Source organism: Enoplosus armatus, chromosome 24 (genome assembly GCF_043641665.1).
Source record: "Enoplosus armatus isolate fEnoArm2 chromosome 24, fEnoArm2.hap1, whole genome shotgun sequence".
Classification (NCBI taxonomy): domain Eukaryota; kingdom Metazoa; phylum Chordata; class Actinopteri; order Centrarchiformes; family Enoplosidae; genus Enoplosus; species Enoplosus armatus.
In genome coordinates, this window is record NC_092203.1 from 6,572,302 (window position 1) to 6,598,026 (window position 25,725).

Sequence of the window (25,725 nt, forward strand, 5' to 3'; positions counted from 1 at the left end):
AGTGCAGTTACTCCTCTACTAGATAGCTAGAAAACCCCTTGTTTTCAACACTTTCCTGTAGATTCCTGCAGCAGCACTTTATCATTAGGCCTACTTTAATTAGACTTCATAAAGTAAGCATTCTTGTCCTCGTTAGACTGTCATTTGCAGGGACATTTCTTGAAAGGAAAAGTCAATCTGCACATCTTAAACCTTAAAATAATTCTTTAATTACAAGATAGTGGCTATATCTCTCTGCACCAGCAGCAGAACAAAGTTTGTGACACTGTCGGTCACATGGTGCTTCCTCCTTTCTGTTGTTCGGTTGTTGTTGTTCCTCTAAAGCAGTAAACAGCCTCAACCTCAGAGGCAGCTATGAATGTCGTTAAGTCTTATCAAAATTTACTTCCAAGTTCAAACAACTACTGATAGTTTATCCATCTTCTTTAGAAGTCAACAAATGCTGCTGTAACGGCAATAAAAAAAATACATTTATATAACATTTGTGCAGAAACACACCCAGGTGGGGGTTTGCCTTTTGCCTCTTGCATAAGCAACTCCCATGTGTGTGTTTGTGGTGTTTAAAAGGCGGCTCTTCAGACCGCCACTCTGCTCTCAATGCAAACAGCAGCAGACATCAGTCAAGATCCGCTCCACAGGTGAGGATTTTAATGTTATTTTCACTGTTTTAAACTATAGATATTTGACAGTTTGGCTGAGAACTCTTGTTATTCCCATGCATGTGTTTTTATCCATAATGTCAAGACAGGGCAAGGTAAGTTTATTTGTATAGCACCTTTTAAAAGCAAGGCAATTCAGAGTGATTTACATAAGATATAAAAATGTACTGGCAAGATATGAAACAGATACAAGTCAATACAAAAAGACATATAAATAAAGAAAATAGACAGATAAAACTAAGCTGAAATGGAATTAAACAGAATAAATATACAAATAGAAATTATATATGTATGAATAGTCCCAAATGTAACTCAATACAAGGCAGTGAGTGGGACACAGAAACATTTAAAGCTTTGTTGAGGAAGAGTTTTCCTGGAATGAGTCCCAGATATGTGCTGCACAGAAACTGAATGCTCCAGAGGAAAACATCTGGCTCTTTAAGTGCTCCACTATGTACAGCAGCTAGTTGCTAACGTTGTCCGTCTGCTGTTAGGTGCTGGCCCGGTAAAGTGGGTTCATCAGAGCTTTTTCACTGAAATCAGCTCCCTGTTGATATAAAAATATTGATCAGTAGAGCAGCTTTAAGGAGACCTGTGCAGTATTCTTCTTCCTTCAGGAGTGAATCTTTTCGTGTTGAATGTAGAATGAAGAAGAAGTTGATCATTGACTTGGACACAGGGGTGGATGATGCTCAGGCCATCATGGTGGCCCTCGCGGCCCCCGATGTGGAGATTTTGGCCATCACCTGCTGCTATGGCAACACGCCCCTGGAGAACGTCCTCAGGAACACACTGCGAGTCCTGAAGGTCTGCAACAGGCTGGATGTAAGTTTGTGTGAGATTTCTTTTTCGAATATGTGACTTTTGATTGACTGCTTTAGGTAACTGCAGCCGACAGAGGTATGGTGACTCAGTGGTTGGATTTAGGGGGTTTGAGGGGTTAATATTAGCAGCTGGGACTGGGCGACACACCCCTACTCAAGCACAATCCCTCGTACTCGACAGATCCCAGTGTACCGCGGCTGTTCAGAGCCCCTGCTGGCCCGTAAACGCCACGCTGGAGATTATCACAGGAAGGGGCGACGTCCCAGATCCAGACGCTCCAGGCCTGGAGCTGCTGCAGAAGAAAAGAGGCGTGCCAGCCATGGTCAAGATTGTCAATCAAAACCGCGGGGAGGTGAGACAAACACCAGGACTCAATAATAAAGAGTTTAACAGTCAGAAACTCAGCTAATCTGCTTTATCAGGACATTGGAGGCGTGGTTTGGTCAGATTTGATCAAGAGTGAGCAAACAACCCATCAACTGTCATCACATTTTGATTCAAATGTATGCTAAATCCTGATTGGTGCATGACTTCATCTTTATTCCAAAGCCCCACCCACTTCCAAACACTAAGAAAAGCACAGACTAAAGCACAAATACCAGAATCTGAAGTGAAAAATGAAATAAGTGAAACTGCTCTAACTTTGGCAGTAGATTGTGTATTCATGTAGGACTCTTTGCTCACAGGGCCTTTAAGAGTCACATGTGGTGGAGGGTTTGGGGTGGGTTGTGGGGTCCTACTGGGTCCCTTGTGATCCCTTTCAATTCATATTGCTTCCTAACATACCCCCCACCCCTGTATTTGTTTTCCTTTGCTCTGTGTGCAGGTGAGTCTGGTTGCTACGGCGCCCCTCACGAACCTGGCCGTCGCATTACAGCTGGACCCTTCCTTCCCCGAGAAGCTGAAGGTGCTCTACATCATGGGAGGAAACACTGACTGTACGTTACGTTACGTCATTCACTTCAAAACATGCACTCGATGAATCTCTATGTGATTTCCATCTCTGCCTTCATGTGGTTATGACTGTGTGTGCAGCCAGGGGGAACACCACAGTGTGTGGAGAGTTTAACTTCGTGGCAGACCCCGAGGCGGCCTACGTTGTGCTGGACCGCTACACCTGTCCCACCTACATCGCCCCCTGGGAGTTCAGCTGCAGGAACAGCCTGCCATGGGTGAGGCTGAAAACACAACTCTAGTCTAGTTTGTGTTTGAAGGAGATGTCAGACTTCCTGGATGTTTGGCTTAATAGTACCTTAATAGTAAAGAGGTACCTGTGACCCAAAAGATTTGTACTGGTGCTGGTTTATATCGTAAACTATGTGAACAGGAAGTCAATGTAGCATCTCAAGCTGTAACATAGCTTACAAAAACAGCCATTTTAGGAGGCCAGGCAATATATAAAACTGCCCTTGACTGTCATTCATGTATGCATACATGGAGAAATATCAGTTACTTTATTAATTATTAATGCAGTTTAAATCTATGAATCCAATATCAAATATCAAAAGCAATACATCTGGATTCAGCTGTATAAAGATTTCAATGTCAAGCCAATGAGCCAAACTTGGAGAGAACAAAGAGGCAGTTCTGTCCTTTGACATGTTCCACAAAACTCACCCCGTAATTCGATTTAACCTTTTCTGATTTAATCAAAGTACACAAAGACCTGATTTGCACTCTCTCTGTTTTCCTCCCTCGTCTTTCTGAGACCGCTGCCTGTCCCAAAACACAGAGAAGGCTGCCTTCATGAAAAAGATTACAAGCCTCTCCATGAAGGTAAGAGTGTGCAGATTACCATGATGTGGTACTTGTGTGTACACCACACTCACACAGAAAGTGGATTGTGCAAATGTGTAAAATGACAAATATAAGATAACATGACTGATGGTTTTTGCTGCCACACATGAGAGTTACAAGAATAAGCAGGGTGGCAACTATAAATACTGAACTTATGACAAACGGTCTTCAGTCACAACACGCCTAAATGTCTCTTCGTGATGTGTTGTTTCTGCAGAAAGCTCGGTCAGAAGACTATCAAAAGGAGATCACAGCAGGGAAAGGGTTCAACTCCTGCGACACCTACGCCATGGCTGCCGCCATCGACGACACCTTCATAACGGAGAGTGAGGAGGTGAGCAGCTTTTATCTGTTTAAAGTACAAAATATTTCTTGTTTAAATCATTTTCCAACACCTTCTTCTTGTCTTCTTCCACCAGGTTGCAGTGACAGTGGAGCTGGAGGGGACCTACACCCGAGGCATGATGGTGCTGGACTACATGGAGCTGCTGAACAAGAAGCACAAGGCCTTCATCATGAAGAAAGTTGACTTGGAGAAGTTCAAGCAAATGTTTGTGAACTCTCTGAAGTAGAGTGAGACTGTGACAAGCTGATGACATGGATGTGGTTCACTGAAATAAATAAGAAAGTACATTTGAACGAAGCACTAGATCTTTAATGTTGTCTTTTTTAAAAACACCTGTAATGATTTCTCCAGAGGAGAGAGACTTGATATGTACCTATAACAACTACATTCGTACAGACCTGTCAAACATGACGACACTTTATGAATATAAATCCTTTCATTTGGGTTGCACAAATTAAAATCCATTAAAATCTACAAGACCCATCAGCCATGTTTGCCCACAAGAAAAGTGAAAAACAAAAGGCAGATCATTTGGAGCAGGAAGTGAGTCATTTTTTCTCCATCTTCACGGAGACATCAACCATATGTTTCACAGACTTTGGATTCACCACAGAAACCCATAAAGCTCCTGTTTGGTCTCAATTAAATTTGCCTTCACATGCAAAACATGAAACGTAGGAGATTCTCTCACAGTCAGAAACATGTTTATCCCCAGACTATCATTACTATCATGCTGGAAAGATTGAATCACAGATCTGCACATGTGACACAAGTGGGAAAGTTTCAGCACATGATGTGCAGTGTGGTTGTTCAAATCCTTCATCCAAACAGCCTCAATACCAAGCTGTGCTAAAACTGTACAGCCAGGGACGACCACCGTCCTCAGAGAACGCAAAACAGAGACTTTTACTTTCATTTCATTCTGAACTTGCCATAAAAAGACAAAAGCATTGTGTGGTTGCAGACCTGAAGACGATAACTGACATCCCAAGATATCACACTGATGATAAACTCATTAACGCATGAATAAGCAACGATTTCTAGGTCAACATATTTAGAACTAACATAGATATTCATGTGGCATTCCTGTTTCAAAGCCTCATATAAAAACAGTTTTAGCAGGAGGAGGAGCCTAAATGTTGGCTTGAGCAAAACAACAACCTGCCTCAGCTATGCCGGCATTGGCTAAGAGCATATGAATGTGGTCTTTCGTTCTGTTGCATAACCTTCCCACATGTCCTTCTGTATAAGAAGCAGCAGAGGGAAGTTTAACTTTACAAAGGATCTGTACTTTGGAAAAGGGTTGATCTCGTTGCTGAAACAGGTAAGTTCATCTCTCTGCCTGGTTTCTTACCCAATTTATCAATCGATTAATGACGGATTGGTTTGCCAGATATATCGTTTAACCAATGATGTGGAGAACTGGAGTTTCAGCAACTCGAATGATTGACTTGACTTGAGTGGTATTTGCTCACACAGCAGACGGTGTGGATGTGAGTCGGGTTCCAGGAAGAAACTGATAAATGTTCCCTTTTGAAGACAAGGAAACAAAACTAGATCAAAACCTAGAAATCTAAATCTAAACTGACAATGTCTGTCGAATATCCAACTCACGCATCCTCCTCCTCCTCCTTCCATGTCTTTCAGATAAGATGAAGAAGAAGTTGATCCTTGACGTGGACACAGGGGTGGATGATGCTCAGGCCATCATGGTGGCCCTCGCGGACCCCGATGTGGAGATTTTGGGGATCACCTGCTGCCACGGCAACACGCCCCTGGAGAACGTCCTCAAGAACACACTGCGAGTCCTGAAGGTCTGCAACAGACTGGATGTAAGTTTTATGTCAGTGATTGAATATAATGTAATGACAATGTATTGTATGTTACATGCGGGGAAACCTGTAAAATGACTTCCCACAGATCCCGGTGTACCGCGGCTGTACTGAGCCCCTGCTGGCTCGAAAACTCCACGCTGGAGACTTCCACGGGAAGGACGGGCTGGGCGACGTCCCGGATCCTGACGCTCCAGGGCTGGAGCTGCTGCAGGAGAAAAAAGCTGTTCAGGCCATCATCGACATTGTGAAAGAGAACCCGGGAGAGGTGAGGAGAACCTCAAACACCATCTGAGAACTGTGGACAGATGCATCAGTCTAGCACATGATATCATGCTTTCCCTAACACCAGTAGTCTTAGAAAGTTTGTAAAGTTGATGTGTATGTGTATTAAAAAGAGCACCGTCATTCCCACCGTCTGTCAGGAGAATATTAACAGTAAATCAAAATATAGATTTTTGCTCATTAAACAATACAAGCCTGGATTGTTAGTGAAAAAACTGGTCTTCTTTATTATATTGACTTTTGTTTTAAAGGGTAACATAAAAAGTTCCTATTCATATAATGAGATCCGTCGATATATTTAGGAAGAAGTGTTTTTAATTAAATCAGCCTGATTGTGAACTCTGACCTCCTGTCGTGCACCGACCGTGTATCCATCACCTACTGCAGCAGGTGATGGATACCTTTAAAAGCTGTACTTGTTTTTTCTCTCACTTGCTCTGTGTGCAGGTGAGTCTGGTTGCTACGGCGCCCCTCACTAACCTGGCTGTTGCAGTAAAACTGGACCCTTCCTTCCCCGAGAAGCTGAAGGCGCTCTACATCATGGGAGGAAACACTGAATGTGTGTTCTCTGTGTTTGTGTGTCTTTTAAGAGTTAAATTCAATGTCAGACATTGTTTTATACAGTAAACATGGAGGGAACGTATTGTGTGTGTGTGTGTGTGTGTGTGTGTGCAGCCAGGGGGAACACCACAGTGTGTGGAGAGTTTAACTTCGTGGCTGACCCCGAGGCGGCCTACGTTGTGTTGGACCGCTACACCTGTCCCACCTACATCGCCACCTGGGAGTTCAGCTGCAGGAACAGCCTGCCATGGGTCTGTAATAACAATGAACACAACTGTCACTGGAGTATTCACGATAGTCAGAGACACTAAACCTGAAATGGTACAAAAATACTTTCTTCGTGTCCTCAGTCTTTCTGTGACGTTTGGCTGGCCCAAGACACAGACAAGGCTCGCTTCATGGAGAGAATTTCAAGCCACACCAGGAAGGTACGAGTGTTAAATTTCAACAGGCTGAAGAAGAATTCAGAGAAAATGTCACGCATGTTCAATTTGTTGTTTTGTTCGTTGTCACTGCAGATGGTCCAGACTGAGCGGTATCAAAAGGAGCTGGTGGGCGGACCTGGGTTCAACACCTGTGACACCTACGCTTTGGCTGCAGCCATCGAAGACACTCTGGTGACGGAGAGCGAACAGGTTAAAACACAGCGTTGATCCTTTTAACATATTCCTCTTCCACATGTTCACTTTTCAGCACTTTAAATGAGGTGCACTGTGTTTTTGTACGTTTTATACTGGAGATGCTATTATTTTTATGTTAAGTTATAGTTATTTAAGTTATGACCTATATTGAGTGTGTCCAGTATTTTACACTGGAATTCCAATTCCTTTGTTATTCTAAATACTCAGATAAAGTCCCACTTTGTCTTCAGCTTTTATGTCCTAAAGTCGTCATACAAAATATGAGATAAACAGGTCGTACCCAGTGGCTACAGATGTCTGAGTTTGCACATGAGACAAAGCGAACAGAGAACATATTGAACTTCTATCATAATCACGAGTACCAGACAGCCTGCAGCTCCCACACAAAGTATGTTATTAAGTAATTATGATCCCTTGTGTTATCTAACCAAGACACAGAGACAAACCAGACTTCACATGGTATTACAAATCATTTCACATAATCCATTTTTCTACCATGAGGAGTATGAACTTATCTAAGCAGTGTATTTGTTTATGAAACCACTGCCTAATCATGAAGTAGTTAAAGCACAGGTTTTCCAGGCAAGACAAGAGGTTTCAGTATTCCCTCCACACTTCCAGGTTGCAGTGACAGTGGAGCTAGAGGGGACCTACACCCGAGGCATGATGGTCCTGGACTACATGGACCTGCTGAAGAAGAAACACAAGGCCATCATCTTGAAGAAAGTTGACTTGGAGAAGTTCAAGCAAATGTTGATGCGTGCACTGAAATAGCATGGCTTCTCTGAGCCACAGTGTAACAGTTCATACTCCTTTATAATTATCCCAAACACAACTGCCCATAGAGTATTTTATACTTCTGGGTTTCTGATGTATTCTGGGATACAATGGGGATGTTTTTTTATCCATTACTGATCCTACTACTCCTTTTTTGATTGGTTGTTGTAGCCTGTCACTCTACTATAAAGATATTGTTTCATATGTGCACTCCTCAACAACAACTGCATATAAACTCTGTGTTATTACTGTACACTTCCCTGGTTCTTTCTTAAAACTCAAATCAACTGACTATGTGTGCAATCCCACAATATTGTCTCTATTTTCCAAATTACATAGTTCTTCCCAAGAAAGGTCCTGAGAGATTATTACACACGATTGTCTCACCACAAATCTAATATTGTAGTATTTTGACACCACATAAAAAAACTAATGGCTAAATAAATTACTTCTTAGTTTTGTTCAACTATAGATGCTTCACTTCACCAAAAGCATCACTGCAACAGCGCCCCCGTGAGTCGTTGGCATGTTACTACATTACGAGAGTCCCGCCGTCGATGAAAACATTTCTCAGAGAAGCAACAGGAAAGTATAGATCTGATTTATTCCTACAGGGTATAAAACTGAGGCAATTTAAGTTAATAAAACCTTTTATTGAAAGTGCTTTGGAATGTACACTTTAAGAAAAAAAGAAAAGGAGAAAAAAAAAGTTTGCATCCCATGTTGTTCCATTTTCCTTTTTTCTCTTCAATAAGCAGGATTTGATTTTTTTCAGTCTTTTTTTAAGAAAACTCAAAGAAACAAAGCAAATTCTTCCTCTTCAGAAACAATCATCGGCGTATATATTACAACCTGCCACAATACTATTTACAAATCATACAAAAAGAACAACAATAAAAGCTGTATCTCATCTGTTTCTGCAACTAGTCCAGACTCATCGCTGCTGCTCGCTGACTTTAGAGCTCCAGCTCAACATAAGAGCCAAACAGAAAGTCAACCAGCTCAGCGTCAATCAACCAAAAGTCCCAGTTTATTGAGAGTCAACCAGAGGCCGAGTCCTTCTCAACCAGGAGTTGACTCACAGAAGCTGGACATGGATTCGTTGTCACCTAGATGTGAGTCGAAAACAGACTTTGAGTCGGCCTGGAGCCAACTAGTGTCCAACATCAGAGGAAAACTGGTTCTACTGGACTCTGTACTTGTAAAACCAGCAGAGACCCTGAGTGAAGTTCCAGCCCAGACAGACGGAGAGGACGTAGAGCAGGCCGAGCAGAGCGAAGGGGTAGAGCAGCACCACTGTGTTCTTCAGGAAGGGTAGAGCTGTGTGCAAGACACAAGACGAATACATCAGCACACACAGCAGACACTTTGTGTCAACATTACAGATTTATAGTCACATTAAAATAAACACTATATTCCTACTCCTTTAGTGAAAACAGACTGTGCTTAGATGGAAATAAACACAAGTATTCATGGTTACGAGAATAGATTTAGGGCAGTAACCAACAATAACATATATAATACATATATAATATATAATATATATATATATATATATATATATATATCTGTCTGTCAAATGTCAGAAAATGATAGAAAATGGCCATCACAATTTCCTAAAACCTAAGTTGATGTCTTTAAAGTCTAGCCTATTTTGTTCAATTAAATCCCAAAAATTATCAATTCACTATCACATAAGATGAAGATGAAAAACAGTTTGAGAACAATCAATTCAATTGTGAATGGGACTTACCGTTGTATCCTAAGAACGTGATGTAGAGATAATAACCGATGGCGATCAGCCACAAAGTGTTCCCAACAAAGTATCCCAGGAACCAGTCTGAGTTTATGACCACCACATCTGAAACACACAAAACAAACTGTAAGTGAGGAGATTCAGGAGGACGATTTATTCTAAACAGGGTTCATTTCTACACCTGATTTAGTTTATATCTTCAAAACATCAGAGTTAAAGTCACATTTGATTGTTATTAGTATAATCTTTCGTTGGTGAAGTAAATAAAGAGAGTTTCTTCTCATTTTAGTTAGAAGAAATATTTTTGTATGAAATCTTTTCAGTAAACTTTCATCAAGCACACAGATAAAATCTGCTGTGTCTTCAGCTTTCTTCTGAAGAAATGTCCATAATGATGTGAACCTGATGATTTATTTAATAACACTGACATTAAGGAAGGTCGAATCATCCACATGAGGACAAATGATGACATCGAAACAAAGTGAAACACGCCCATAAGCTAAGTGATATCACGAGTGTATTTAGCACATATGATACACATTTAACTGTACTAAAGATCATTTAATGCCTTGAATTATATGTTGTAATTTCAGACACACAGAGTCACAATGTACTCACGGTTGATGAGGAAGAGCTGCAGGAAATGCAGGATGACTAGAAGCGGGTAGAAAGCATTGAGGTGAACATCAAATGCATAGCCCCACTCCACATCAAAGTTTTTGCTGGGATGTTTCAGCAGGTATTTGTTGGTGATAACCCTGGAACAAGTAATATTTCACATGCAGTGAACCTTAGAGTTCAGTTTTAACATTTGTGTACAGACAATTTAAGTCAAAAACATGATGACAGTAACTAGAGAAAATATCAATACCTACTCACCACATGAGGGTTGATATGAGCAGACCGACTCCTATACAGTCAACAATAACCACCCACAGCAGCAGCTTCAGAGTCTCCAGGACCCCCATGTCCAGCACGAGACCAAAACCTATTGTTGACACTGCAGAGGAACAGAGGGAGTGTTCATTTCATACATTTAATCAAACCACCCCAAAAGAGAAGAGGTGGATATGAATGGACAGATGCTATCATCAAGACTTGACCAATGCATGTTTATTGACAAGGTCAGGTGACTTACCACATAGCCAGATGCTAAGCAGGACCAGGAAAGCAGGGTCGTCCCTGGCCCACTGGTCCTTGGTCTGTTTCCTGTAGTGGAAGTTGCGGTAGACTCTCTGTGGTGATGTAAACAAGTACAGCATCTGCCACATGGCAAATTCAAAGTCCATCTGTTTGAAATGGAGCAGCCGTCGCAGGTACTTGTAGCGCTTGGCGCCTGCCGTGTGACGTGCAGCGTCTCTGGAACCGAGGGCGCCGTTGCTGTGCGGCGAGGTGGTTGGCAACATGGTGCTGAATATGAGATTAGAAAGAGCACGTGAAAGGAGGGAGGTAAGGACAAGTAGGGGAAGAATGGAAAATGACGGAGAAGAAAGAAAGGTTGAATTGCTGTACACATCCTGAGGAAGTTCAGCACTTTGATCTTGAACGAAATGCAGAATAACCAATAAAACAAACCTACACTGTATTATGCAATATTGTGGGTTTATAAATGATCAACTTTAGCACCTGATGCAATGTTCTCATTTTGAAAGTTAGTCTGTGTATGCTTCATCTTAGAGACGTCTTAGAGTTATGTTGTTTTATTCTGTCACTCTCTAGATGAAGAGCAACGTAATCTTCAGCGACAAAGATAAAACCACTGTAATTGTTGTATTTATATCAATCGGGATAGCAAGAAAATATATCCCATACTTTTCAAACCTTACCTGATATGTTATGTATGATATATTCCGGCTATATAAATCTACTGACACATTTAGGATTAAGGATTTTAAGAGTACAGCTTCTATGGTGCCAGTATATAAAGTATTTCATAAAACTAAATATAAACCCATAGTAAAGAAATAACAGGGAGCTTACATACAGGCATAATACTTTTCAACAGCTTAACTAGACAATTCCTGTCCTACGAACACAGAGAATTTACTACCACGCCAAACCAGTCCTGTAGTTTAGTTGTGACAGTTTTAATAAAAGACACACAGTCATGTATCTAAAATTTCTATACTACACCCTTTTAAATTGGTTGTCCAATAGCATGCTATCACTGATCAGTATCAAAAGTTGCTAACGTTGTTTCGCAAACGGCTTTAAAATAATGACAACACAGAAACAGAGGATGCTACTGCACACCTATGCTACACATTGACTAAGGTACACAAGAAATCTCCTAATTATACAAATGTATTCCTATATGACAATTGCATTGTTAACCTACAGCGCAATAGCAGTTTTACCCCCAACAAGCACTGATATATTTAATTTCCTTGTAAGTTGACGCTGTGTTTGCTAGCAGACACAGTTAGCTTGTTGCTAACAACTTTAATAAGATGAGAAGGCCTGGTCAGGCTTATTAGTAATAGACTGAACGCAAAGACGACGGTTTGTTATTAGCTAAACAATTCAACTTATTTACTCGGAATAATATTCACCTGTTTCAGCTGTACTCCTTCACAGGAGAAAGCACCAACTCTTGTTCGTTTCTGTAGCTGTTTGTAATGTTGCTTCCTGAACTGTCGCGAAAATGAACACGTAGCTACTTCCGGTAAGAGCCGGTTCATCATGGGAAATGTAGTGAGAGGTGAAAGTCAGAATCTCCTGCAGTGATGTAAGCCCGTCTCTGGAAGGAAAGAAAGAAAGAAAGAAAGAAAGAAAGAAAGAAAGAAAGAGATAGTATAAGTATCAGTAAATAAAGGTTGTTATTTTCAGAACATGCCAATATCAGTTAGCCCAATAGCAAATCAGGTATGAATTACAAAATTCTTTACGGCAGTTTACTGATAATACATTTATTGAATTAGTTATGGTTAGTGACATATTGATGTGAATATGTTACTTTTATTGTGAAATTTGGGACCGCCTCACAAGCGGAAGGAGGACACCATGCTATTTCCGCTAACTGCGCCTAGCTATTTGACTGGTGGCATAACTCAGATCACCGCTGTTCTGGTCAAGAAGGCCAAATAGCGAAAGGTAAGAACCAGAAACATATTATGCACTCATACACACGTTTAAATCTATATGTCATTTATTTGCAGACCAGAGGAAAGTGAAGTGTTTGACCTTATTACTTCCAGTAACCCTCTTACAACCCGTACAATGCCGTGTCCTTGAGTAGTACTCTTAGCTAACGCCGTTAGCCTGCAAGCAAGGAGTCCTCATTGGAAGGTTCATGCTCTTTACTAGCTGTAAACTGTATATTATCGTTCTTAACATTTTGTTATGTCAGTATGTTTCGGAAGTTCTGCTCTTGTTCTCTGTGCATTATCTCATTGAAACGTTAACTACGTGTTTGAGTGACAATATCACTTGTTATTGTTGACAGTGACAGCTATTAAGCTAACTAGCACTAGCTATTGTGGCTGTGGTTACATACACTGTCACTGGGTTGCGAGTTTATCAGATACTCCTGCACAAACTTATTCAAGTCCTTTGTCCGAAATTGATGACCTCATTTCCCTAAAATATATTAACATTTATTGGCATCTGGCTTTGGGCTGAAAAGCAGAATTAATACAACTTTTAACAGTAAATATTAATGATCAGAGAGCGGTATAAGACAATGTTTTGATTGTGTAATTGTTAGTGACATAATTACTTCCCCTAATGAAACAAGGGCTGTACTTAATTTTGCATACTTCTTACATAAAAAGTAATTTGACTTAACTGAAATAGACAAATCAAACAGACAAAATAAATTGTGCAAAAACCACAAGAGATGTACAAACATGTATATTGTCTGCAGTACAGAGATTATGACAGCTTTAGTAAAAAACCTGACATGCTTTCTTACTTATCAATAAACAAACACACCCTTATTAATTGTGGGTAGAGCTTACACCAGTAGTCAATTTTAGTTGATCAACAGAAAATACATCTGCAAGCATATAAATAGTTGTCTCGCTGTTTCCCTCTCACAGCGTCATGTTGCGACTGCCGACCGTCGGCCGAGCTCTAGCCGGAGCCGCCAAGGGCAGCCTGGCTCCCTCCAACACTGGTAAGACGTGTGTGTGTGTGTGTGTGTTTGTGTATTTCTGTATACACACTTGTGTGTGTCAAGGTCAAGGTAACCAACAACATTATTCTCCTCACTCTAATTAAGCAGTTTCTTTGTGTACTTGTAGTTTTGGAGTACATTTTTTAATTCATGATTTCATTGTAAGTATATCTGTATCTTGTATTTAATTTATTTTCTAAAAGCATCCCATGAATAATTTCTTTTTAATTTGGGTTCAGTGTATTTTATTACTTTATTTTATTTAAGATGCATCATTTAAAGATATATCTGTCTTTTAAGGAAACAGAATATATTTTCAGATGAATTTTCTTGGTGAAGTTTCACTTAATTTCAGTTAAGCTGACCTTTGTGTATCCGCTTTCAGTGCGTACTTCAGTGCGTGCTGCCAGCAACATGGTGGAAGTGTTTGTGGATGGGAAACCATTGGAGGTGGAGCCTGGAACTACTGTGCTGCAGGTAAAAAACATCTGATTATTTTACTGCAAACTAATACAGATGTTTCATATGGTCCCTTCATATTGTATACTGTATTTGTCAAATACTCTAAACGTTTGTTGTTGTTGTTTCCTTTCCCCATCAGGCCTGTGAGAAGGCAGGAATCCAGATTCCCAGGTTCTGTTACCACGAGCGCCTCTCAGTGGCGGGAAACTGTCGCATGTGTCTGGTGGAGATTGAGAAAGCTCCAAAGGTAACAGAGTGCATCTCATTGGTCAGCAGGCAGATTACTTTTCTAGTCAATCTAAATTGCACAGAGAACACTGAGATTAGACTAGAAACCAATGCATAGACATTTCTGTAAATACTTGCAGTACTACAGTCTAATTGATGTGTGTGTGCTATGATTTGTTCCTCAGCCGGTAGCAGCCTGCGCCATGCCCGTCATGAAGGGATGGAACATCCTCACCAACTCAGAGAAGACACGCAAAGCCAGGTACAAAGTCAAACTTTAGGCAAAAATGTCACCCAGGTTGATAAACTATTGTAAACAGGCTTAATTGATGTCTGTGTGTGTGTGTGTGTGTGTCTCATCAGAGAGGGAGTGATGGAGTTCCTGTTGGCCAACCACCCTCTGGACTGCCCCATCTGTGATCAGGGAGGAGAATGTGACCTGCAGGTAACAAAACTCGCTAGTATAACGAGGTTACAGGGTCAGTCCACCTAGTGGTGTCTAGACATGCAGGTCATTTCAATTTAGTTTGAGGTTTTTGAAATATCTGCTGCCGAGGACATTTGCTGCCACACCAACACAATGGAGGTAAATTATATTTATTTTGTGGTCTTGTTAACACTCTGCCTGCTGTGTTCCCAGGATCAGTCCATGCAGTTTGGTTCAGACCGCAGTCGTTTCACAGAGGGAAAGAGAGCGGTGGAGGACAAAAACATCGGGCCGCTCATCAAAACCATCATGACCCGCTGCATCCAGTGCACACGCTGCGTCCGGTATGTGTCATATATCATACTTATATCCATCAGGAATGTCATCTCGTGTGGTGAAATCTAAAATTGATCCTCTAACCGCACATTCGTGCATTCCTGTGTGTGTTTTTTTTTTGTTGCAGTTTTGCCAGTGAGATTGCCGGCGTTGAAGACCTGGGAACGACAGGAAGAGGAAACAACCTGCAGATCGGGACGTACGTGGAGAAGATGTTCATGTCGGAGCTGTCAGGCAACGTTATCGATGTCTGTCCTGTCGGAGCACTCACTTCCAAACCATACGCTTTCACTGCACGACCATGGGAGACCAGGTGGGAAAAGGGTTTGACAGTTTTTTAAAACTTCCTGGAGTGATTTGTTTCAGTTGTTTAAAGCATTTTGGTTCGTTAGTGTGTTAATTTTTGTGTCTGATTCTGTCTTCTGCTGTCTATGCAGGAAAACCGAGTCGATTGATGTGTTGGATGCTGTGGGCTCTAACATCATGGTGAGCACAAGAGGCGGTGAGGTGATGAGGGTGATGCCCAGGTTGAACGAAGACGTCAATGAAGAATGGATCTCTGACAAGACCAGGTAAAAAACAAACAGACCTAAGCCAGAAAAAATGGGTGTAGGAGGTGCCACACGCTGCCCGCTGGACTTTAAAAAGTCAAAATCATGTTTCAGATTGAATTGAAGAAGTGAGAAATCTGTCTCACAAATGTGCTTCATCCACTTAACAAGCAATATATATGTTGCTCTTTACCTTGACTAAAGAAAACAAAAATGTGTGTCCTCAGGTTTGCATATGATGGTCTGAAGAGGCAGAGGCTGACCCAACCAATGGTGAAGGACGATTCAGGTCAGCTGACCCCGACCAACTGGGAGGACGCTCTCACTCGTGTTGCTGGAGCAGTAAGTGTGTTTTTGCTTCTTTACTGGATGTGTGTGTTTGTTCCTCCTTCTATAGTTGTTGTATGTTGATAGGAGACAGGTGATTTGTGACAGCCGAGGCATCCCCTGGGCCATTTTAGTAATCTTACCATATTTCAGTCCGTATGCTTAAATACGTGTGTGTGTGTAGCTGCAGAGCATGCAGGGCAGTGAGGTAGCAGTCATCGCAGGAGGGATGGCTGACGCTGAAGCTCTGGTCTCCCTCAAAGACCTCCTCAACAGACTGAACTCAGAAAACCTCTGCACTGAGGAGCTCTTCCCCACGGCAGGGGCAGGGTAAGACTGTGATGGTTTAGAGTTGTACAATGCAGTGAGTCCCCGGTTTTATCAGCTGACACTGTTGTTTCCTTTCTCTCTCTACAGCACTGACCTGCGCTCCAACTACCTGTTGAACTCTCGCATCGCTGGCATCGAGGACTGTGACCTGCTGCTGCTCGTAGGAACCAACCCACGCTACGAAGCCCCGCTCTTCAACGCCAGAATTCGCAAGAGGTAAACTCATACATCACAATTTGCATTTGTTATTTAATGGCTCCTTTTGAAACTTATCTGTCTTTTCTCTATGCTATCTTGAAACAAATGTTGGACATTTGGGGACATATGCTTCACTTTCTTCCTCTTTCCTCTTCCTCTGTCAGTTGGCTCCATAATGAGCTGCGTGTTGCCATGGTGGGCCACAATGTTGATCTGAGCTACACATACGACCACCTGGGAGAGGAGACGTCAGTGCTGAAGGAGCTGGCTAACGGCACACACCCCTTCTGCCAGGTAATGGACACGCAGTCTGATTGATATTTGAAAGGAATTTTGGTGCTGATTTATGAGCTGATGTGAATTTCCCTTTTTGGCAGCGCTCAGATGAACTTTTACTTGGAATGTTTCCTTTCCTTTCCCTGTCTCCAGGTCCTGTCAGCTGCCAAGCGTCCAGTAGTGGTTGTGGGCAGCAGCGCTCTGCAGAGAGAAGACGGGGCCGCCATTTTGACCACCGTCTCCACCATCGCTCAGAACGCCAGAACCAGCAGTGGAGTGGAAGAGGGGTGGAAAGTCCTCAACGTCCTGCACAGGTACAACTTGGCAAAGCTGTCGAGGCCAATCAATTGATGTTTGCTGCAGATTTGACTACACGATCTTCCTCAATTAGTGAGGTAAAGTAGATTCTTCCTGCTTATACTTGTGTGTGTGTGTGTGTGTGTGAGCAGAGTGGCCAGTCAGGTGGCTGCGTTGGACCTGGGCTACAAGGCTGGTGTGGACGCCATCAGGAACAATCCACCTAAAGTCTTGTTCCTGCTTGGAGCTGATGCCGGCTGCATCACCAGAGCCGACCTGCCTAAAGACAGCCTCATCATCTACCAGGGTACACACACATATTCAGCGGTAACCGTGAGAGTGAAAGTAAATAACTGATGTTACTAATTTTATTAAAAATGATTTTCAACCCCTTCAGGGCACCATGGTGACGTAGGAGCACCAATGGCAGACATCATCCTACCTGGTGCTGCATACACAGAGAAGAACGCCACGTATGTCAACACTGAAGGCAGGAGCCAACACACCCGGGTGGCTGTCACCGCCCCTGGGATGGCCAGAGAGGACTGGAAGATCATCAGGGTCATATCTGAAGTACGCTGGAAGCCCTTCACGTAGCACATGCTAATATTCACTCTCTCACTTAACATTTAATTTGACCAAAAGCAGTCTCTAAAAGTAATGTCTTTGCAGCTGGCTGGTGTGACGCTGCCCTACGACTCTCTGGAAGAGGTTCGATCCAGACTAGCCGAGGTCTCTCCTAATCTGGTCCGTTATGACGATGTAGAGGGGGCAAACTACTTCAAACAGGCCAATGAACTTGCCATGGTACACACATACACACACACACACACACACACACACACACACACACAAATACAAATGTCCATAGAGTCATTATTTGGAGTTGTATAGACTATAATGCCACATTTTATTTATTTGCAGACTGTGAACCAGGACCTCATAGCGGCTCCCCTGGTACCACCTCAACTTACAGCAAAAGACTTCTACATGACAGGTAAGTGTGTGTTTTTTTTAATAGGGCACACACATGCAAAAATATAAAAATGTAAAATATTCTTCTCATACCCCCTCCCTCTCTGCGGTCAGACTCTATCAGCCGGGCTTCCCAGACGATGGCCAAATGCGTCAAAGCTGTGACGGAAGGAGCGGCCGCTGTCGATGAGCCGTCGGTCTGCTGAACGCCCAGTAACGCCCAGTAACGCCCAGTAACGCCCAGTAACGCCCACACACAGTACAACAATAAACTCTCTCTCCTCTGCTGAAGCGACACACACTTCTCTGAACTAACTCAGCGTCGCTCCTAATTTAAAGTTGTCCTTGATGCTTGTTGTAAACAGTTCAATCGTTTTCACTCCTGAGAACGATCTTTGTTGAATAAAACTGAGAAACGTATGAAATATAAATAAAATCTTACGAATGTCTTGACTCCAGTTTGAGTGGATCTCATTTATTGCATTTTTGGTTGACCAACCAACTTTGTCAACAACATGCACATTTTTGATTCACTCTAGAAATGTCTAAAGGGAATTTTCTTCAGGCTGTGCAGCAGTTGATACCAACCTTTCATCAAAGTTGCATGCCAAATGAAAGCTGTCATAGTAATGGTATCTTTGCAGTGCAGTATTACTCTTTGTATCTTAAAGTTGAGATCTCTAACTTATGTCCAGAAGAACAGAAAACTAAAATCTAACTTAAACTGTTATACCTCAAATATTAAAACGTCTGACTTTTGAACTTTCCAGGCAGCATTTGCCAAGTACTCCCTTATGAAATATGGTCAACTCTGGCTTTCTGCACAGGCCTGCTGTCATGCAGGAGGACTGGAAGAAGGAAGTCTTGGCAGATTCCAGATATCAGGTCAAGGCCACTTTATGAGTAAAGGCACGAATGACCTGCCTGCCTTGGACAGTGTTTGTTGTACAGCTCTTGTTTGAAAGAATGGATTTACAGTACATTTCCAAGTTGAGTTGGCTGACAGGACTGATCCCCATCATTCACACAAATTGTACTTAAAGTATTAGTTTGACATTTTGGGAAATACTCTGACTTTGAGTTCATTTATAAACAACATATTGTCGTACATCATATCTTGTTTGTTTAAACTGTAGTAAAACTCAAGTGTCATAGGGTGATTCACGGCTTTACTTTCTTGGCCGTGTGCAGTGACTTCCTGGAGTCTCAAAGAAATCACTCCGCCTGGATTTTGTTACCTTTGCACTGAGCCAGGCTAGCTGTTTTCTCCTATTTCCAGTCTTTAAGGCTAAGCTAAGCTAACGGCTGCTGGCTCTTGCTTCATATTGAACAGACAAAACTAAGAGTGATCGATCTTCTCTCGGCAAGAAAGCAAAAAGGAATTAAGACTACTTAAACCCTTTGGGGAATCACTAAGTCCCTAAAAAGAGTGTTAATATGTGCTTTTAATAGGTCCAGCATGGGATACTAGTGTCTGAAGTTGGACATAGTTCCTCCAGACAAATGGCTCTTGTCATTGACTGTTCCCTGAGAGAGAGAGAGAGAGAGAGAGAGAGCTCTTATAACCAAACAGAAGCAGACACACACACACACACACACACACACATAAAAAGAGAGAAGACAGTCCCATCTCTTCATTCCCAGTATGCTGAGTGTCGAGACTGAACACAGTGAGTTCATTACTTTACTCATCTACTTAAAAGTCACATTATTGCATCCTAGAGTGTAGTAGTACTTGTGTGTTTTCAGTTGTAGACTGCTATATTTGTATTTTTACTTGAGGATATTGTTCGTGTAGCTCATTGGCATGCAGTTTTGTAGTTCTACTTTTAGTTTTGTATTGCGACATAAAGTTGCCTCCTCTGCTCTTCTCTGTAGGGTTTCCATGCAGGGAAAGACAGCAGGACAGACAGTGGACTAACATTGGACCCAACAGGAAAATGGTTCCAGTTAAACTTCTCATTCTGGGAGCTCAGAACACTGGAAAAACAGGTAGATTACAGACACAAGAAACATTAGCGCAAAAGAGGTTACGTTTAGGGTTAAAGTTTGGTCATGGTTTAAGAGGTTTTGCTAAATATGGAAATTTTACACAGGTCTTTGGTTGACCCCTCTTTCTGAGCATTGAAGTGTAAATGTGTCCAGCCTCTGTGACCTCCGCTGCTAAGTTTGAATGTCAAACTACTGCATATGTCTTTTGTCAAAAAAGTTAATCCACAGATCAGAAATATCTGCATGGCAAGAGACACAGATGTGACAGCAAACTTTAATTCCTGAAAATGGATGAAAACACAGTCTTTTTCAGCTGTAAAGGCTCAAATAACAGCTTCAACGAGCCTAAATAACCTTTTAATGTGTCCTGCCAAAAGGAAATACAGTGAGCCCTCAAACACCATACACAGATGTCAAACAAACATGAACCCAGAGTCCTTCCACCCAAACACAGAGAAAGCACTTCTGCCTTTGTTTAAACAAAATACTAAGAGGATAACTCTCAAAGCAACGGTGACATAACATGAGCATACAGTAGGCTGATGATCAGATGTAATAATGTGTAAATCAAACTTCATGTGTGTGAATGCACAGTATGTAAGAGAATTATTAGTTAGTTAGCATCTGTTGGCTGTTCACTCTCTGGTGTCTGTTTTGTGTCTCCAGCACTGTGCGTTCGTTTCATAACTAAGCGCTTCATTGGTGAATACGACCATAAAAAGGGTAAATATTGACATAGGACCATGCTTTACTTACCTGCATCATTCACTGACAGGATAAAATAAGTAAATGTGTGTTACTACAGAGGTGACCTACAGGTGCAGTCGGGCGGTGGACCAGGAAGCTGTTGATCTGGAGATTTTGGATATCGCTTGTAAGGTAAAATTATTTATTAAGATATAGCCAGGCTAGCTGTTTCCCCCTGTTTCCAGTCTTTAAGCTAAGCTAAGTTAATTGCCTGCTGGAAATAAGTGAAGACGCCTATTTTCGTCTTGTGAAGTTCTGATGAGTGATTTGACATGAGTCAGTGCTTCTCACATCTGTAGTTTTATGATACATGACGTTATCTCCTGCAGGAGAGCTCCGTGGCTTCTCTGGAGTCTTCCATCCGCTGGGCAGACGGTTTCCTGCTGCTGTACTCCATCACACAACGCCTCAGCTTCCTGGAGGTCCCTCAACTCAAGAAACTCATCGACCGAACCAAACAGAGTCTAGGTAGGGAACTAACTTTCTCATTATTGGAGGGACTGTTGAAGGAAATGTGCAGACACTCCTGACTGCAACATCAGATACCACCACTTACCACCAGGAGTTAGTGGCAAATCCTACACATAGAGGCTTTAATGTCACTAATTTGACGGCATAGATGTAAAGGCTGCATGTGGTCAGCTAAATTATTCGAGCTCTCCTGTTCTCCAATGTCTTTTCACATCAAATTTAATGTCAGCATCACCAGTAACTGCTGTATATGTGTGTAAAGATGACTTAGAGACATATGAAACAGTGCTTTGACAGCTAAATAACATACCAGCTGTTCAACCAGCAGTTTGATCTCCACGGGGACAGTGTGTTCACTATGTTTGCTCTTAAAGTCCAGTGAGTCTCTGTTCTAACTCCGTCTGACATCTGTCTATTGTCACCTTTACACACACACACACACACACCCACACCCCTACACACACACACACACACACACACACACACACACAGATGAGACATACATGCCATATTTGGCAGGCCATCCTGTGCTCTGTAGGTAACAACACAAACTCTCAACTCTGCATGCCATAGCATCATGCTGCCGGTTTATTGTCACTTTATTTTACTGTGTGTGTGTGTGTGTGTGTGTGTGTGTGTGTCAGTTGTTCCTGCAGTGCTGGTAGCCAATAAGGCAGACTTGGAAATCGGCAGGGAGGTGACAACCGAGGAAGGACAGAGACTGGCCAAGGATTTAAGGTTTGTGTGTGTTTGCAGTTTTTATGCTACCAAATATCTTCACAGTATTGAACATTGATATGAATTAAATAGGTGTAACATTCAGTTTGTGTGTGTGTGTGTGTGTGTGTGTGTGTGTGTGTGTGTGTAGGTGCAGTTTCAGGGAACTGTCGGTGGCAGAAGCTGTTATAGCTGTGGAGGCAGCAGTGTTTCAGCTCATCAGGTTTGGTTCAGCTGTATTATTGGTGGACACTGTTCTCCCACAATGCAATGTGCAAAGGAAATGAAGGAGCTGGAAAAATTACAATAAACTGTGGGCAGTGACAGAAAGATAAAAACAAAAATAAGAAATCTACCCTTTCCCGGTGGATGCAGAGGTAGCTAGCTAACATAGCTACCGCTCGCTATTCAACCGGACTAACACTTGTAAATGTCTTACCTGAAAGTTTGAATCAGTGTCTCTCCTTGTTTTCAAAGCCCACTCGCGCCGAATTCCAGGATTGACGGGAAAACGGTGGAAGGTCTCAATCCGACAGTCCTTCTTCTTGTAAGACTTGCACCCAGGGACACCGCAGTGAGAGGGCATAGTTGGGATGCTCTCTGGTGTTGAGGTGTGGGAAACAGGGCGGTTTACCCAAATCAAAATGGCGTCGCGTGTTAAGCCTCGCTCCCTTAGTTCCTCGTTACCTTCCTTCTTCTGTGTTTTTCTCTGGTCAACGCTCTCCCGAGATACTACGAGCACCTTATTGCACCAACTTGGCACTAAATAAACAACACGCCAAAGACATTTCTTTCCTTTGCTGGAAACATCATGTAAACTTCCCGCCATCGTGTCTACCTGCTACTGTCTCCTGCTGGCGACTCCGCTCCCAGCATGCACCTCTCCAGCTGGCTCGCCACGATCTGCCGCTCTTCCTCCAGCTCCCGAGTCAGCCGCTCAAACTGGAGCTCCTACGGGAAGACATTAACCGTTTACAGTGATTACAACCCCACATCCACCGCGACACGGCGATTTAAGCCTCCTTTTTAAGACCAATTTGATGCCAGTTAGAATTAAATGTAAAGCCCATTTTGTATTTGGTCTGCATGACTGATTTCTCGCTGAGTGACTGCGGCAGTTTTTCTCTTTAAAACCTGTTAAAGTGGATTCAAGATTTAAAACACTAAAGCCGTGTCCCGGACCTTTTAATGGCCTTCAGTTCAGATAATGTAATTACACACATTTTAAGAATTTCAGTACAAAGCACGGAGGATTGAGCAGAGAATGATAAAATATAGATTACAGGGCCACAATTTACTACAGAGGGTAGAAACAGATATGACCTTCTCATACTTTACACTAAATACATGTAGTACATATACTACTCCCCACAGCTGTCAAGAGTCTTTATAAGCTAAATGCAAGTATTTCAGGTGTCTGAAAGCTGATAAAATCACACAGAATTTAAACATTTTATTTGCAAGGCTAGGTGATATTGTTTTTTAATTAAAAAATTTATAATACCCTTTTAATAGTCTGTAGTCTTATAGTTTGAATAATCATGGTGGTGCCTCAGGTTCTTTTTTGTTATTGTTATGGAATTTTACTGGGTTAAAACTCGAGACTTAAAGGCAAAAACTAGTCTAGTATAGCTGCAACTGACCATTACTTTCATTACCGATCTTCCACTTATTTCCCTGATTAATGGAATTATAGTTTGATCTATGAAATGTCAGGGAAACGTCAAATACGTTGATCCAGAGATCTTGCTTACAATCATAGAAGACGAAGAAAACCGGCAAATATTCAGATTTCCTACACATAACTATATTCAAAACATTTTAGGCCTTGAATAAAGATAATTTGATTTTATACTTGTTGAGACTTTCAGGCCTGCTTGTTTCTCTGTTTCTGGTCTCACTCATCAGGTTGTACCACCTACTAAACAAGCGATGAATGAGTACATAAACGGCACGTTAATGGAAATCAGTTGCTGCCCGTCAACTCAGTACATGGGCCAAATGTCCTCTAGGTTTCCCTTGAAAACCCAACTTGTTCATGAGTATGAAGCATTAAAAATATCCTTTTAACTGGCATTTGTGGTCTGTACATTTCCAATATATCTCAATATATCCATGAAATTTAGCAATCAGAGTGTACTTTTGGCAACTTTGACAACCCAAACACTACAACACTGAAATATGCCCTACTTATTAAAAGCTGCAAGAGCTGGTGGGGATCCAATGCCTTGCTCAAGGGTATGAAAATGGAGCAGATGTTTGCCAACTGTGGCCAAATGGCTGGTACTTTTGGCACTTCCTCATCTGTATTCTGTTACGTAACACAGAGGCTTCCCAGCTGCTTCATAAATCTTCTAGGAACCACAGCTGGTGTCATCGCAGAGGTCCACTGGAGAATTAGCTGTCTGTAAATAATGTCTAAATATAAAACAGCCCGAGTGAAAAACACACAGTTTCCCAGGAAACCTTGTTGTGAAGTAATTCAGGAAATGTTCTCAGTCAAAGTGACAGGTCTGATAATGTCGATTTGTTATGTGACACAGTAAACTGGGTTGTCCATATTTTGTAGCTTTGATGTCACTTTCACGCCTGTAGTTTTGGTCATTTGAAGAAAAACCAAGAGGCCTAAGTATTCAGATTCTTTACTTAAGGAAAAGTACCAATACCATAATGTAAAAATACTCAAAAATACATGACAAGTCAAAATCCTTCAAAAGTAAGCAATAAAATGTCCACTTGGACTGATATATTATTATACATGACTTTATTACGTTGTTAATGCTGATGCATCAGTGTGTAAACAGCATTTTACTGTTTTAACCACTTTATATACAGTTAGGTATTTTAGTCTTGTGGTTCCAAATGTAGGGGTCAGGATCCCCCAAAGGTTCACAAGATGAATCTGAGGGGTCGTGAGATGATTAATGCGGAAGGAAAGGGGGGCTCCAACTATACACTGATTTTATATGAGGTAACAAGCCAAAAAGGGATGGAAATCACTGGTTTAATCCATAATATTAATTAATATTGACTTTTATAAGCTTATCATTTTTTTTTTTTTTTAATGTAAAAGTAACTAAACTTGAATAAATGTAGTGGATTAAAAATGACACTATTTCCCATTGAAATGTAGTGGATGTAAGTATGAAGTAGAAATTCATTCAAATTTTATTTTTGTTTACTTTTGATTCTACTTTACTTGTAGTAGAATCAAAAGTAAACAAAAAATAAAATCAGACATCTGCATCAATTGCATCATTATGACGCTGCATTCCACCTGCTGACCCGGGAGTTCCATGATGCTTTAATGTGCGATGACATTCTAGAACACAGCCAACACTATATATTCAAGAATTTTCGTCAATTTATCAGTCAGTCGTCCTTCGTCCGTGTGTGCAGAGCAAAAGAAAGAGCAAGAGCAAGAACAAGAACAAGAACAAGAGCAAGAACAAGAACAAGAACAAGAGCAAGAGCAAGAGCAAGAGCAAGAGCAAGAGCAAAAGCAAGAGCAAAAGCAAGAGCAAAAGCAAGAGCAAGAGCAAGAGCAAAAGCAAGAGCAAAAGCAAGAGCAAGACAAGAAAAGCTCTTGGTTTTCCTCACCGAAGTAGTTTGGAAAAACGTCACTGACCAAAGCTATAAGTTACAAGCTGCAGGTCTCCAACTACAAAATGACTGAGAAGATCCGTCCCGCTGTCTTTTTTGACAAGGTGTTGGTAAAGCAGAGCTCAGATCAGAGTGAAGCTAAGACAGACGATATGTCTATCATGGCCTGTTTCAAGCCTCTGGAAAGAAGAA

General features: G+C 41.7%; 5 protein-coding genes across 5 annotated transcripts; 4 read left to right on the top strand and 1 right to left on the bottom strand.

Moving 5' to 3' along the window:
- Positions 1 to 605: 605 nt before the first annotated feature.
- LOC139306674 (inosine-uridine preferring nucleoside hydrolase-like) lies at positions 606 to 3,924 on the top strand. Its single transcript, XM_070930618.1, is given in 9 exon segments — positions 606 to 638; positions 1,304 to 1,484; positions 1,665 to 1,729; positions 1,731 to 1,836; positions 2,311 to 2,422; positions 2,520 to 2,655; positions 3,182 to 3,260; positions 3,499 to 3,615; positions 3,701 to 3,924. Coding segments are annotated over 8 exon segments (948 nt in total). The 5' UTR covers positions 606 to 638; position 1,304; the 3' UTR covers positions 3,854 to 3,924.
- Positions 3,925 to 4,821: 897 nt separating this feature from the next.
- Positions 4,822 to 7,983, top strand: LOC139306675 (inosine-uridine preferring nucleoside hydrolase-like). Its single transcript, XM_070930619.1, has 8 exons — positions 4,822 to 4,951; positions 5,275 to 5,459; positions 5,548 to 5,727; positions 6,192 to 6,303; positions 6,420 to 6,556; positions 6,656 to 6,733; positions 6,824 to 6,940; positions 7,568 to 7,983. The coding sequence occupies exons 2-8, from the start codon at positions 5,280 to 5,282 to the stop codon at positions 7,718 to 7,720; spliced, it is 957 nt and encodes a 318-aa protein (XP_070786720.1). The 5' UTR covers positions 4,822 to 4,951; positions 5,275 to 5,279; the 3' UTR covers positions 7,721 to 7,983.
- Positions 7,984 to 8,447: 464 nt separating this feature from the next.
- Positions 8,448 to 12,083, bottom strand: unc50 (unc-50 homolog (C. elegans)). The gene is made up of 6 exons (XM_070930816.1): positions 12,032 to 12,083; positions 10,618 to 10,889; positions 10,359 to 10,479; positions 10,098 to 10,237; positions 9,477 to 9,584; positions 8,448 to 9,043 (listed from the first exon to the last, which is right to left on the bottom strand). The coding sequence occupies exons 2-6, from the start codon at positions 10,883 to 10,885 to the stop codon at positions 8,907 to 8,909; spliced, it is 774 nt and encodes a 257-aa protein (XP_070786917.1). The 5' UTR covers positions 10,886 to 10,889; positions 12,032 to 12,083; the 3' UTR covers positions 8,448 to 8,906.
- A 390-nt stretch (positions 12,084 to 12,473) lies between these two features.
- LOC139306618 (NADH-ubiquinone oxidoreductase 75 kDa subunit, mitochondrial-like) lies at positions 12,474 to 18,456 on the top strand. Its single transcript, XM_070930518.1, has 19 exons — positions 12,474 to 12,572; positions 13,520 to 13,596; positions 13,982 to 14,073; positions 14,198 to 14,305; positions 14,472 to 14,548; positions 14,650 to 14,731; positions 14,927 to 15,057; positions 15,177 to 15,362; positions 15,487 to 15,621; positions 15,828 to 15,942; positions 16,112 to 16,257; positions 16,345 to 16,473; positions 16,620 to 16,749; positions 16,885 to 17,045; positions 17,181 to 17,335; positions 17,426 to 17,601; positions 17,701 to 17,835; positions 17,953 to 18,025; positions 18,118 to 18,456. The coding sequence occupies exons 2-19, from the start codon at positions 13,524 to 13,526 to the stop codon at positions 18,207 to 18,209; spliced, it is 2,196 nt and encodes a 731-aa protein (XP_070786619.1). The 5' UTR covers positions 12,474 to 12,572; positions 13,520 to 13,523; the 3' UTR covers positions 18,210 to 18,456.
- A 1,469-nt stretch (positions 18,457 to 19,925) lies between these two features.
- On the top strand, positions 19,926 to 25,557 carry LOC139306991 (ras-related and estrogen-regulated growth inhibitor-like). The gene is made up of 8 exons (XM_070930951.1): positions 19,926 to 19,995; positions 20,662 to 20,718; positions 20,801 to 20,874; positions 21,072 to 21,210; positions 21,858 to 21,951; positions 22,082 to 22,153; positions 22,429 to 22,504; positions 25,330 to 25,557. The coding sequence occupies exons 1-8, from the start codon at positions 19,944 to 19,946 to the stop codon at positions 25,555 to 25,557; spliced, it is 792 nt and encodes a 263-aa protein (XP_070787052.1). The 5' UTR covers positions 19,926 to 19,943.
- The last annotated feature ends 168 nt before the right edge of the window (positions 25,558 to 25,725 follow it).

Coding starts and splice junctions, on each gene's coding strand:
- LOC139306675 (XM_070930619.1), top strand. CDS start 5,280: ATGAAGAAGAAGTTGATCCTTGACGTGGACACAGGGGTGGATGATGCT. Junction 5,728..6,191: donor TGAAAGAGAACCCGGGAGAG/GTGAGGAGAACC, acceptor CTCTGTGTGCAG/GTGAGTCTGGTTGCTACGGC. Junction 6,941..7,567: donor TGGTGACGGAGAGCGAACAG/GTTAAAACACAG, acceptor CCACACTTCCAG/GTTGCAGTGACAGTGGAGCT.
- unc50 (XM_070930816.1), bottom strand. CDS start 10,885: ATGTTGCCAACCACCTCGCCGCACAGCAACGGCGCCCTCGGTTCCAGA. Junction 10,480..10,617: donor GCTTAGCATCTGGCTATGTG/GTAAGTCACCTG, acceptor GTTCCTCTGCAG/TGTCAACAATAGGTTTTGGT. Junction 9,585..10,097: donor GCAGCTCTTCCTCATCAACC/GTGAGTACATTG, acceptor TGTGTGTTTCAG/ATGTGGTGGTCATAAACTCA.
- LOC139306618 (XM_070930518.1), top strand. CDS start 13,524: ATGTTGCGACTGCCGACCGTCGGCCGAGCTCTAGCCGGAGCCGCCAAG. Junction 16,750..16,884: donor GCACACACCCCTTCTGCCAG/GTAATGGACACG, acceptor CCCTGTCTCCAG/GTCCTGTCAGCTGCCAAGCG. Junction 17,602..17,700: donor TCATCAGGGTCATATCTGAA/GTACGCTGGAAG, acceptor ATGTCTTTGCAG/CTGGCTGGTGTGACGCTGCC.
- LOC139306991 (XM_070930951.1), top strand. CDS start 19,944: ATGGTTCCAGTTAAACTTCTCATTCTGGGAGCTCAGAACACTGGAAAA. Junction 21,211..21,857: donor CCGAACCAAACAGAGTCTAG/GTAGGGAACTAA, acceptor TGTGTGTGTCAG/TTGTTCCTGCAGTGCTGGTA. Junction 22,505..25,329: donor TTGCACCCAGGGACACCGCA/GTGAGAGGGCAT, acceptor CCGTGTGTGCAG/AGCAAAAGAAAGAGCAAGAG.